Source organism: Crinia signifera, chromosome 8 (assembly GCF_055691185.1).
Source record: "Crinia signifera chromosome 8, ASM5569118v1, whole genome shotgun sequence".
Taxonomy (NCBI): Eukaryota; Metazoa; Chordata; class Amphibia; order Anura; family Myobatrachidae; genus Crinia; species Crinia signifera.
This window is the reverse complement of record NC_139224.1, coordinates 178,002,053-178,016,187: the sequence shown is the minus strand read 5'-3', so window position 1 is coordinate 178,016,187 and position 14,135 is coordinate 178,002,053. Positions and strand designations below refer to the sequence as shown.

Below are 14,135 nucleotides of genomic sequence, written 5' to 3'. Positions count from 1 at the left end.
TGGGGGGAGGGGGTGCCGGGTACATTACACCAATGTGTCCCATAGAACAATGTAACAACGCAGCACTTTGTGACAGTGTTATAATACAGACGCAGGGTACAGGGGGGAGGGGGTGCCGGGTACATTACACCAATGTGTCCCATAGAACAATGTAACAACGCAGCACTTTGTGACAGTGTTATAATACAGACGCAGGGTACAGGGGGGAGGGGGGTGCCGGGTACATTACACCGATGTGTCCCATAGAACAATGTAACAACGCAGCACTTTGTGACAGTGTTATAATACAGACGTGGGGTACAGGGGGGGAGGGGGGTGCCGGGTACATTACACCAATATGTCCCATAGAACAATGTAACAACGCAGCACTTTGTGACAGTGTTATAATACAGTCGCAGGGTACAGGGGGGGAGGGGGGGGTGCCGTGTACATTACACCGATGTGTCCCATAGAACAATGTAACAACGCAGCACTTTGTGACAGTGTTATAATACAGACGCAGGGTACAGGGGGGAGGGGGGTGCCGGGTACATTACACCGATGTGTCCCATAGAACAATGTAACAACGCAGCACTTTGTGACAGTGTTATAATACAGACGCAGGGTACAGGGGGGGAGGGGGTGCCGGGTACATTACACCAATATGTCCCATAGAACAATGTAACAACGCAGCACTTTGTGACAGTGTTATAATACAGACGTGGGGTACAGGGGGGAGGGGGGTGCCGGGTACATTACACCAATATGTCCCATAGAACAATGTAACAACGCAGCACTTTGTGACAGTGTTATAATACAGACGTGGGGTACAGGGGGGGAGGGGGGGTGCCGGGTACATTACACCAATATGTCCCATAGAACAATGTAACAACGCAGCACTTTGTGACAGTGTTATAATACAGACGCAGGGTACAGGGGGGAGGGGGGTGCCGGGTACATTACACCGATGTGTCCCATAGAACAATGTAACAACGCAGCACTTTGTGACAGTGTTATAATACAGACGCAGGGTACAGGGGGGAGGGGGGTGCCGGGTACATTACACCGATGTGTCCCATAGAACAATGTAACAACGCAGCACTTTGTGACAGTGTTATAATACAGACGCAGGGTACAGGGGGGAGGGGGGTGCCGGGTACATTACACCGATGTGTCCCATAGAACAATGTAACAACGCAGCACTTTGTGACAGTGTTATAATACAGACGCAGGGTACAGGGGGGAGGGGGGTGCCGGGTACATTACACCGATGTGTCCCATAGAACAATGTAACAACGCAGCACTTTGTGACAGTGTTATAATACAGACGCAGGGTACAGGGGCGGAGGGGGGTGCCGGGTACATTACACCGATGTGTCTCATAGAACAATGTAGCAACGCAGCACTTTGTGACAGTGTTATAATACAGATGCAGGGTACAGGGGGGAGGGGGGTGCCGGGTACATTACACCAATATGTCCCATAGAACAATGTAACAACGCAGCACTTTGTGACAGTGTTATAATACAGACACAGGGTACAGGGGGGGGGGGGGTGCCGGGTACATTACACCAATGTGTCCCATAGAACAATGTAACAACGCAGCACTTTGTGACAGCGTTATAATACAGACACAGGGTACAGGGGGGAGGGGGGTGCCGGGTACATTACACCGATGTGTCCCATAGAACAATGTAACAATGCAGCACTTTGTGACAGTGTTATAATACAGACGCAGGGTACAGGGGGGAGGGGGGTGCCGGGTACATTACACCAATATGTCCCATAGAACAATGTAACAACGCAGCACTTTGTGACAGTGTTATAATACAGACGCAGGGTACAGGGGGAGGGGGGTGCCGGGTACATTACACCAATATGTCCCATAGAACAATGTAACAACGCAGCACTTTGTGACAGCGTTATAATACAGACACAGGGTACAGGGGGGAGGGGGGTGCCGGGTACATTACACCGATGTTGTCCCATAGAACAATGTAACAACGCAGCACTTTGTGACAGTGTTATAATACAGACGCAGGGTACAGGGGGAGGGGGGGGTGCCGGGTACATTACACCAATATGTCCCATAGAACAATGTAACAACGCAGCACTTTGTGACAGTGTCATAATACAGACGCAGGGTACAGGGGGGAGGGGGTGCCGGGTACATTACACCAATATGTCCCATAGAACAATGTAACAACGCAGCACTTTGTGACAGTGTCATAATACAGACGCAGGGTACAGGGGGGAGGGGCGGGTGCCGGGTACATTACACCAATGTGTCCCATAGAACAATGTAACAACGCAGCACTTTGTGACAGTGTTATAATACAGACGCAGGGTACAGGGGGGGAGGGGGGTGCCGGGTACATTACACCGATGTGTCCCATAGAACAATGTAACAACGCAGCACTTTGTGACAGTGTTATAATACAGACGTAGGGTACAGGGGGGAGGGGGGTGCCGGGTACATTACACCAATATGTCCCATAGAACAATGTAACAATGCAGCACTTTGTGACAGTGTTATAATACAGACGCAGGGTACAGGGGGGAGGGGGGTGCCGGGTACATTACACCAATATGTCCCATAGAACAATGTAACAACGCAGCACTTTGTGACAGTGTTATAATACAGACGCAGGGTACAGGGGGGAGGGGGGTGCCGGGTACATTACACCAATATGCCCCATAGAACAATGTAACAACGCAGCACTTTGTGACAGTGTTATAATACAGACACAGGGTACAGGGGGGGAGGGGGGGTGTCGGGTACATTACACTGATGTGTCCCATAGAACAATGTAACAACGCAGCACTTTGTGACAGTGTTATAATACAGACGCAGGGTACAGGGGGGAGGGGGGTGCCGGGTACATTACACCAATGTGTCCCATAGAACAATGTAACAACGCAGCACTTTGTGACAGTGTTATAATACAGACGCAGGGTACAGGGGGGGAGGGGGGTGCCGGTACATTACACCGATGTGTCCCATAGAACAATGTAACAACACAGCACTTTGTGACAGTGTTATAATACAGAAGTGGGGTACAGGGGGGAGGGGGGTGCCGGGTACATTACACCAATGTGTCCCATAGAACAATGCAACAACGCAGCACTTTGTGACAGTGTTATAATACAGACACAGGGTACAGGGGTGGAGGGGGTGCCGGGTACATTACACGATGTGTCCCATAGAACAAAGTAACAACGCAGCACTTTGTGACAGTGTTATAATACAGACGCAGGGTACAGGGGTGGAGGGGGTGCCGGGTACATTACACGATGTGTCCCATAGAACAAAGTAACAACGCAGCACTTTGTGACAGTGTTATAATACAGACGCAGGGTACAGGGGGGGAGGGGGGTGCCGGGTACATTACACCGATGTGTCCCATAGAACAATGTAACAACGCAGCACTTTGTGACAGTGTTATAATACAGAAGTGGGGTACAGGGGGGGAGGGGGGTGCCGGGTACATTACACCGATGTGTCCCATAGAACAATGTAACAACGCAGCACTTTGTGACAGTGTTATAATACAGAAGTGGGGTACAGGGGGGGAGGGGGGTGCCGGGTACATTACACCAATATGTCCCATAGAACAAAGTAACAACGCAGCACTTTGTGACAGTGTTATAATACAGACGCAGGGTACAGGGGGGAGGGGGGTGCCGGGTACATTACACCAATGTGTCCCATAGAACAATGTAACAACGCAGCACTTTGTGACAGTGTTATAATACAGACGCAGGGTACAGGGGGGGAGGGGGTGCCGGGTACATTACACCGATGTGTCCCATAGAACAATGTAACAACGCAGCACTTTGTGACAGTGTTATAATACAGACGCAGGGTACAGGGGGGGAGGGGGGGTGTCGGGTACATTACACTGATGTGTCCCATAGAACAATGTAACAACGCAGCACTTTGTGACAGTGTTATAATACAGACGCAGGGTACAGGGGGGAGGGGGGTGCCGGGTACATTACACCAATGTGTCCCATAGAACAATGTAACAACACAGCACTTTGTGACAGTGTTATAATACAGAAGTGGGGTACAGGGGGAGGGGGGTGCCGGGTACATTACACCGATGTGTCCCATAGAACAATGCAACAACGCAGCACTTTGTGACAGTGTTATAATACAGACGCAGGGTACAGGGGGGGAGGGGGGTGCCGGGTACATTACACCGATGTGTCCCATAGAACAAAGTAACAACGCAGCACTTTGTGACAGTGTTATAATACAGACGCAGGGTACAGGGGGGAGGGGGGTGCCGGGTACATTACACCGATGTGTCCCATAGAACAATGTAACAACGTAGCACTTTGTGACAGTGTTATAATACAGAAGTGGGGTACAGGGGGGGAGGGGGGTGCCGGGTACATTACACCGATGTGTCCCATAGAACAATGTAACAACGCAGCACTTTGTGACAGTGTTATAATACAGACGCAGGGTACAGGGGGGGAGGGGGGTGCCGGGTACATTACACCGATGTGTCCCATAGAACAAAGTAACAACGCAGCACTTTGTGACAGTGTTATAATACAGACGCAGGGTACAGGGGGGAGGGGGTGCCGGGTACATTACACGATGTGTCCCATAGAACAATGTAACAATGCAGCACTTTGTGACAGTGTTATAATACAGACGCAGGGTACAGGGGGGGGGAGGGGGGTGCCGGGTACATTACACCAATGTGTCCCATAGAACAATGTAACAACGCAGCACTTTGTGACAGTGTTATAATACAGACGCAGGGTACAGGGGGGAGGGGGGGTGTCGGGTACATTACACCAATGTGTCCCATAGAACAATGTAACAACGCAGCACTTTATGACAGTGTTATAATACAGACGCAGGGTACAGGGGGGAGGGGGGTGCCGGGTACATTACACCGATGTGTCCCATAGAACATTGTAACAACGCAGCACTTTGTGACAGTGTTATAATACAGACGTGGGGTACAGGGGGAGGGGGGTGCCGGGTACATTACACCGATGTGTCCCATAGAACAATGTAACAACGCAGCACTTTGTGACAGTGTTATAATACAGACGCAGGGTACAGGGGGGAGGGGGGTGCCGGGTACATTACACCGATGTGTCCCATAGAACAATGTAACAACGCAGCACTTTTTGACAGTGTCATAATACAGACGCAGGGTACAGGGGGGGGAGGGGGGTGCCGGGTACATTACACCAATATGTCCCATAGAACAATGTAACAACGCAGCACTTTGTGACAGTGTTATAATACAGACGCAGGGTACAGGGGGGAGGGGGGTGCCGGGTACATTACACCAATATGTCCCATAGAACAATATAACAACGCAGCACTTTGTGACAGTGTTATAATACAGACACAGGGTACAGGGGGGAGGGGGGGTGTCGGGTACATTACACTGATGTGTCCCATAGAACAAAGTAACAATGCAGCACTTTGTGACAGTGTTATAATACAGACGCAGGGTACAGGGGGGAGGTGGGTGCCGGGTACATTACACCGATGTGTCCCATAGAACAATGTAACAACGCAGCACTTTGTGACAGTGTTATAATACAGACACAGGGTACAGGGGGGAGGGGGGTGCCGGGTACATTACACCAATATGTCCCATAGAACAATGTAACAACGCAGCACTTTGTGACAGTGTTATAATACAGACACAGGGTACAGGGGGGAGGGGGGTGCCGGGTACATTATGTCACATATGTGTGATGGTATAATGACGTGTCACATATGTGTGATAATATAATGACGTGTCACATATGTGTGATAATATAGTGACATGTCACATATGTGCGATGCTATAATGACGTGTCACATGTAGGATGCTATAATGACGTGTCACATGTGTATGGTGCTATAATGACGTGTCACGTGTGTGATAATATAGTGACGTGTCACATGTGTTATGCTATAATGACGTGTCACATGTATGATGCTATAATGACGTGTCACATATGTGTGATAATATAATGACGTGTCACATATGTGTGATAATATAATGACGTGTCACATATGTGTGATAATATAATGACGCGTCACATGTGTTATGCTATAATGACGTGTCACATGTATGATGCTAAAATGACGTGTCACATATGTGTGATAATATAATGACGTGTCACATATGTGTGATAATATAATGACGTGTCACATATGTGTGATAATATAATGACGTGTCACATATGTGTGATAATATAATGACGTGTCACATATGTGTGATAATATAATGAAGTGTCACATATGTGTGATAATATAATGACGTGTCACATATGTGTGATAATATAATGACGTGTCACATATGTGTGATAATATAGTGACGTGTCACATATGTGTGATAATATAGTGACATGTCACATATGTATGATGCTATAATGACGTGTCACATGTGTATGGTGCTATAATGACGTGTCACATGTGTGTGATGCTATAATGACGTGTCACATGTGTGTGATGATATAATGACGTGTCACATATGTGTGATAATATAGTGACGTGTCACATGTGTGTGATGATATAATGACGTGTCACATGTGTATGATGCTATAATGACGTGTCACATGTGTGTGATAATATAGTGACGTGTCACATGTGTGTGATGATATAATGACGTGTCACATATACAGGTCTGTCTGTGACACCACGTCCAGGCGACGGCAGACCCATTAGCCATGTATACAGTTGCTGGAGGGGGGATAGTGCCACACGTAACATGGCAGCAATGACGTAATGTGAGCCGCTGTTTTGCAGACAATGCAGCAGATGAGTGACCACCGCTACGACAAGCTGACCGTCCCCGATGACGCCGCCGCCAACTGCATCTACCTAAACATTCCTGGCAAAGGAAACGTCCTCCTGCACCGAGCCCCCGAGGAACTGCCCGACAGCGTGAAGGTGCGTTATACCCATCTGAGGGCAAGCAGGACTGAGGCCCAGAACGTTACAGTCCCTGCCACCCCTGCCATCCCTGCCATCCATTCGCATGTCCCCAGGGCTTGTGCGGGTGGTTCTGTGCATCCTCGCTGCATACATCTCTATCCTCGGAGGGCAGATACAGTTGCCACTGCTAGGGGCGGATGGAAGCAAATAGCCCCCAGTGCTCAGTGCGGGCAATGTCCTACCCTTTTTTCTACGGAGGATGACCTGCTCCTCCTGTGCTGTATGGGGGTAGGTGCATGTACACCAGGGGCTCAGTGATAGTATGTACCCTGTGGTCTGTCTTCTATACACTGGCGCCTGTGTACTGGGTCACTATGAGCGGGCCCGTGTGTGTGCTGGGGTATCACCAAGGCTATGGGCAGGCCCGTGTGCTGGGGTATCACCGAGACTATGGGTGGGTCCGTGTGCTGAGGTATCACCAAGAGTATGGGCGGGCTCATGTGCTGGGGTATCACGGAGACTATGGGTGGGCCCGTGTGCTGGGGTATCACCGAGACTATGGGTGGGTCCGTGTGCTGAGGTATCACCAAGACTATGGGCGGGCTCGTGTGCTGGGTATCATGGAGACTATGGGCTGGCCCGTGTGCTGGGGTATCACGGAGACTATGGCCGGGCCCGTGTGCTGGGGTATCACGGAGACTATGGGCGGGCCCGTGTGCTGGGTATCACCAAGGCTATCGGTGGTCCCGTGTGCTGGGTATCACCGAGACTATGGCCGGGCCCGTGTGCTGAGGTATCACCAAGGCTATGGGCTGGCCCGTGTGCTGGGTATCACCAAGGCTATGGGTGGGCCCGTGTGCTGGGGTATCACCATGGCTATGGGCGGGCCCGTGTGCTGGGTATCACCGAGACTATGGCCGGGCCCGTGTGCTGAGGTATCACCAAGGCTATGGGCTGGCCCGTGTGCTGGGTATCACCAAGGCTATGGGCGGGCCCGTGTGCTGGGTATCACCAAGGCTATGGGCTGGCCCGTGTGCTGGGTATCACCAAGGCTATGGGTGGGCCCGTGTGCTGGGGTATCACCATGGCTATGGGCGGGCCCGTGTGCTGGGTATCACCGAGACTATGGCCGGGCCCGTGTGCTGAGGTATCACCAAGGCTATGGGCTGGCCCGTGTGCTGGGTATCACCGAGACTATGGCCGGGCCCGTGTGCTGAGGTATCACCAAGGCTATGGGCTGGCCCGTGTGCTGGGTATCACCAAGGCTATGGGCGGGCCCGTGTGCTGGGTATCACCAAGGCTATGGGCGGGCCCGTGTGCTGGGGTATCACCAAGGCTATGGGCGGGCCCGTGTGCTGGGGTATCACCAAGACTATGGGCGGGCCCGTGTGCTGGGGTATCACCAAGGCTATGGGCTGGCCCGTGTGCTGGGGTATCACAAAGGCTATGGGCTGGCTCGTGTGCTGGGTATCACCAAGGCTATGGGTGGGCCCGTGTGCTGGGTATCACCAAGGCTATGGGCTGGCCCGTGTGCTGGGTATCACCAAGGCTATGGGCGGGCCCGTGTGCTGGGGTATCACGGAGACTATGGGTGGGCCCGTGTGCTGGGGTATCACCAAGACTATGGGTGGTCCCGTGTGCTGGGTATCACCAAGGCTATGGGCTGGCCCGTGTGCTGGGTATCACCAAGACTGTGGACGGGCCCGTGTGCTGGGTATCATGGAGACTATGGGCTGGCCCGTGTGCTGGGTATCACCAAGACTATGGGCGGCGGCCCGTGTGCTGGGTATCACCAAGACTGTGGACGGGCCCGTGTGCTGGGGTATCACCAAGACTATGGGCGGGCCCGTGTGCTGGGGTATCACCAAGGCTATGGGCGGCGGCCCGTGTGCTGGGTATCACCAAGACTGTGGACGGGCCCGTGTGCTGGGGTATCACCAAGGCTATGGGTGGGCCCGTGTGCTGGGTATCACCAAGGCTATGGGCGGGCCCGTGTGCTGGGTATCACCAAGGCTATGGGCTGGCCCGTGTGCTGGGGTATCACCAAGACAATGGGCAGGCCTGTGTGCTGGGTATCACCAAGGCTATGGGCTGGCCCGTGTGCTGGGTATCACCAAGGCTATGGGCTGGCCCGTGTGCTGGGTATCACCAAGGCTATGGGTGGGCCCGTGTGCTGCGTATCACCAAGGCTATGGGCTGGCCCGTGTGCTGGGTATCACCAAGGCTATGGGCTGGCCCGTGTGCTGGGGTATCACCAAGACAATGGGCAGGCCCGTGTGCTGGGTATCACCAAGGCTATGGGCAGGCCCGTGTGCTGGGTATCACCAAGGCTATGGGCTGGCCCGTGTGCTGGGGTATCACGGAGACTATGGCCGGGCCCATGTGCTGAGGTATCACCAAGGCTATGGGCGGGCCCGTGTGCTGGGGTATCACGGAGACTATGGGCGGGCCCGTGTGCTGGGTATCACCAAGGCTATCGGTGGTCCCGTGTGCTGGGGTATCACGGAGACTATGGGCTGGCCCGTGTGATGGGTATCACCAAGGCTATGGGTGGGCCCGTGTGCTGGGGTATCACCAAGGCTATGGGCGGGCCCGTGTGCTGGGTATTACCGAGACTATGGCCGGGCCCGTGTGCTGAGGTATCACCAAGGCTATGGGCTGGCCCGTGTGCTGGGTATCACCAAGGCTATGGGCGGGCCCGTGTGCTGGGTATCACCAAGGCTATGGGCGGGCCCGTGTGCTGGGGTATCACCAAGGCTATGGGCGGGCCCGTGTGCTGGGGTATCACCAAGGCTATGGGCGGGCCCGTGTGCTGGGGTATCACCAAGGCTATGGGCTGGCCCGTGTGCTGGGGTATCACCAAGACTGTGGATGGGCCCGTGTGCTGGGGTATCACCAAGACTATGGGCGGGCCCGTGTGCTGGGTATCACCAAGACTGTGGACGGGCCCGTGTGCTGGGGTATCACCAAGGCTATGGGCGGGCCCGTGTGCTGGGTATCACCAAGGCTATGGGCTGGCCCGTGTGCTGGGGTATCATCAAGGCTATGGGCGGGCCCGTGTGCTGGGGTATCACCAAGGCTATGGGCTGGCCCATGTGCTGGGGTATCACCAAGGCTATGGGCTGGCCCATGTGCTGGGGTATCACCAAGGCTATGGGTGGGCCCGTGTGCTGGGTATCACCATGGCTATGGGTGGGCCCGTGTGCTGGGTATCACCAAGGCTATGGGTGGGCCCATGTGCTGGGTATCACCAAGGCTATGGGTGGGCCCGTGTGCTGGGTATCACCAAGGCTATGGGTGGGCCCGTGTGCTGGGTATCACCAAGGCTATGGGCTGGCCCGTGTGCTGGGTATCACGGAGACTATGGGTGGGCCCGTGTGCTGGGTATCACCAAGGCTATGGGTGGGCCCGTGTGCTGGGTATCACCAAGGCTATGGGCGGGCCCGTGTGCTGGGTATCACCAAGGCTATGGGTGGGCCCGTGTGCTGGGTATCACCATGGCTATGTCACTGTCACCTCCATCACTGTCCCTACTGTCACCTCTCACCGTGCTGCCTTTATGTTGCCCATGCAGGTGTTTGAGAAGCTGAAGGACCACATGCTGATCCCCGTTGCCAGCTCGGAGCTATCCAAAGTGGACGGGTGCCTGACGTGCTGCTCCCTAATCATCAACAAGTCCCCCGACCTCTGAGTGTGACGGGCTGACACCCGTGCTGCAGCGGCTGACGCATCGCCCTATACCCGACAATCTAACACTAAGTGATAACCTGAGGGCTAGATCCACTAACCAAGTCATTACGCCACATAAGAAACGCCTTAAATCCTCACCTGTCACCCTACATACAGCAGTTCCAGTGTCCCTGATCTCGCCAATATCTCGCTCGCTCTGTCTCCGGGAACGGATGACACCGCGCTGATTCTGAAATCGTTTGCAATGTTTTCTAGTTGTCGCATAAATGTTTTTTTATCATCACGGGAATGAGCTGAAAGCGTCACATGCTCGCAGTAGCGGTGGCCATCATGGTGACACAGCGCCCCCCAGTGGGCACAGGCGGAGGGAACATTCATAGTGAAGAGTTTATTAGTCATTTTAGCAAAGTTGTTTTAGACTGAAACCTGGATTTAGTGAGTGTCGTGGTTGTACAGGAGATTGTGGTGGCAGCAGTGCCAGGGTGGCACTGTCTGGGTGACCTGTGTGGTGATAAGGGGCTTGGCATTGTACAGGGGGAACACTCTCCAATAGCATATAGTGATCATTAGACCCACAGTGTCGCCCGCTGGGCCCACTGTCACCCACAGTAATGCCCACAGTGTCGCCCGCTAGGCCCACAGTAATGCCCACAGTGTCGCCTATATTTAGTTTGAAAAATGACAAAATAATTCCCCCTCCAGCTGCAGCTCATCCGTGTGGGGGTGACTGTCAGACGTACCATGGGGTATTTGATACTTTTGTCACTGTGATTCAGACTCTTCCTAACACCCACTGCACCGTCCATACGTCTGCCTCCACTGTGGCAGAATGAAGGTGTCATTTCTTAGTGTCTTGCTTCCCTTGTCAGAGCGCACAGTTTATGTGTCACATGACCCTGCACTGATAACGTCACATGACCCTGCACTGATAGCGTCACATGACCCTGCACCGATAACGTCACATGACCTGCTGTAGCTGATACAGGTCCAGCTGAGGACGGAGATACGATATAATGTGGGGGCTTCACTTAGAACATCCCATTACTGAATATAGGTGAAACAGCGGCTGTGCGTGACGCCACACAGCCGCCACGTCCTGCCTAAGCAAACCGTCCGGACATTCCTCCATTGTCCAGGCCCAATGCCCATACAACACTGCGTCACAGACCTCCCAATGCATTTCCAACACCCTGACGCAGCCCCCGCCGTCACTTAGACTGCGGTCATATTTTCCTGTATGCGACAGCGGCATGTGCGCATCATACGTCTAGCTTCCTCGGTAGCGCTAAGCGTCTCTTTGTGCAACTTTTTCCATTATCTCAGTCACATCACTATGTGAATAAAATGCACAAGCAGACCTTGCTGAGTAAAATGACATGCTGCTGCCTATATTCTGGCTGCGGCTGTGTCTGCATATAAAAGGCTACATTACAGGAAAGACTATTTCACACCTGTTGCAGAATTTGGGGCTCATTCTGAGCAGGACTGAAATTGCGTCTCAAAGTAATTTGACTTATTCAGCAAAATCTTGGAAACTGGCGCAAAATTTAGCCCAGATCTATGTACTAAGCCTTGGAAAGTGGACGAAAATAAAGTACCAGCCAACCAGCTCCTAACTGCCACGTTTTACAGATATCGCCGATTTATGTTCATTGTGATAGATGTCAGTTCCCTCCTCCCAGTCTTTCATATATGGAGAAGAATCAAATGTTAATGGGATAATTGGAGCTTGATGTGTATATTTGCCCATGTGTGTTTTGTATCATGGTGGTGCACCCACCTCCCTGCCCATACTCTTAGTATGACAGCTGTTGCCCAAGCCTATAAATGCCACATACTGTAGATATAGATCCATCTGACAACCGTTCTGTTTATATGACCCCCCCCGATCCTTGCCACTATGAGAAATGTGCAAGTCTATGTTACACTACAGCATGTGTACATATGTATGTATATAGAGTCCAATAACGGAGGCACACAGGAGGTGAATAGCAGAAAAAATGTATTCAGCAAATGATCAAGCGCTTTAGGGGCTCTCCCCCTTCCTCAGGATCACAGCCCTTAACAGTGCAGACAAGTGAACAACACGAACAATACACAGATGCAGTACATTAAATACCTTCATACTCACCTGATTCCCGCGCTCAGCCCCGGACATCGCCGCTCCATTACCCGGAAGTCGCATCTCCAACTTCAATGTGGCGCCGGAAGTACAGGCTAGAACGTCTTCCGTGCGTTCCACCACCTCACTTCCGCGTTCCACCTGGAATTGTATGTATGTATATATATATATGTATCCTTTATTACCGAAGAATGTGAGTGTGGCCCGTAGCTGTGATGTCACACTCCAAATATCTGACGCTGTGTGGCACGCACCTGTGATGTCACACTTCCAATATCTGAAGCTGTGACTAGTGAATAGTTATGATGTCACACTTCCAATGTCCAGAGCCCAAAAGTACTCACACAGTAAAAAGCAGCTGGATGGAGGGGGGGAAGGGGGGGGGGCTCTTCTGACAGGTGACGGTGATACTTAGGATGCCACCAGGACCTGCTTCCGTCTGGCCCGTGCACAATACTACGTATTGCTTTATATACTATATATATTGCTGCCATAACAATACCCAGAATTTGATGCTGATGACTGTCACCCTCCCGTCTCCTTATTGCTATGTGTACAGTAACGTAACCCTGTGGATTTAGATTGAATTAACCAAATGAATCTTGTGATATTCCAGCTGTATATTTAGTAGTGGCAATAGGGACATTATTCCGGGTAAGTGACCTCTTTGTATCAGTGTATATTGTGATACTGCTGCCATTATCTATGCTGTGACATAGGTATACTCAGGTATTTACCAGAATAATCACAACTGGATCTCCCGTAGATGACAATAAGTGTCCAGTGCACCACCAGTGACCGTGTACCTATAGTGTGTGGCTGGACGTGGCCGTATTGTACAGGAACCCTGTATGTGACACTACTGTATAACCACCCACGGGGCCACCAGCCCATATCTATGTGCCCAGTGCACTGCCAGTGACCGTGTACCTATAGTGTATAGTGTGTGGCTGGACGTGGCCGTATTGTACAGGAACCCTGTATGTGACACTACTGTATAACCCACCTGTCACTAATCACCCACGGTGTCACCAAATATCTATAAGTGACATCACACTGTGACATCACGGTTCAGTCTTGTTTCATCTTTAGTTTCTTCCTGTTGATTAATAAATATCACCCTGAATTTATTGTAAAGTGCAATTTTGTGTTTTTTCCCTGTGGTTTTTCTTTTGCGCATGGGTTCTGAGTGTGGCTGGGGTGGTGGAACACAGGGGTTCTGAGTGTGGCTGGGGTGCTGGAACACAGGGGTTCTGAGTGTGGCTGGGGTGGTGGAACACAGGGGTTCTGAGTGTGGCTGGGGTGCTGGAACACAGGGGTTCTGAGTGTGGCTGGGGTGGTGGAACACAGGGGTCCTGAGTGTGGCTGGGGTGGTGGAACACAGGGGTTCTGAGTGTGGCTGGGGTGGTGGAACACAGGGGTTCTGAGTGTGGCTGG

General features: G+C 52.1%; 1 protein-coding gene across 3 annotated transcripts in view; it reads left to right on the top strand.

The window, feature by feature from the left end:
• Window positions 1-13,829, top strand: part of DDAH1 (dimethylarginine dimethylaminohydrolase 1) — a 128,281-nt gene extending 114,452 nt beyond the window's left edge. For all 3 annotated transcript variants that reach the window (XM_083157897.1, XM_083157894.1, XM_083157896.1), the window contains 2 exons: window positions 6,758-6,901; window positions 10,461-13,829. In XM_083157897.1, the coding sequence (XP_083014023.1) occupies window positions 6,758-6,901; window positions 10,461-10,577 (261 nt within the window). In that variant the 3' untranslated portion in view covers window positions 10,578-13,829. The remainder of the gene's footprint in view (window positions 1-6,757; window positions 6,902-10,460) is intronic.
• The last annotated feature ends 306 nt before the right edge of the window (window positions 13,830-14,135 follow it).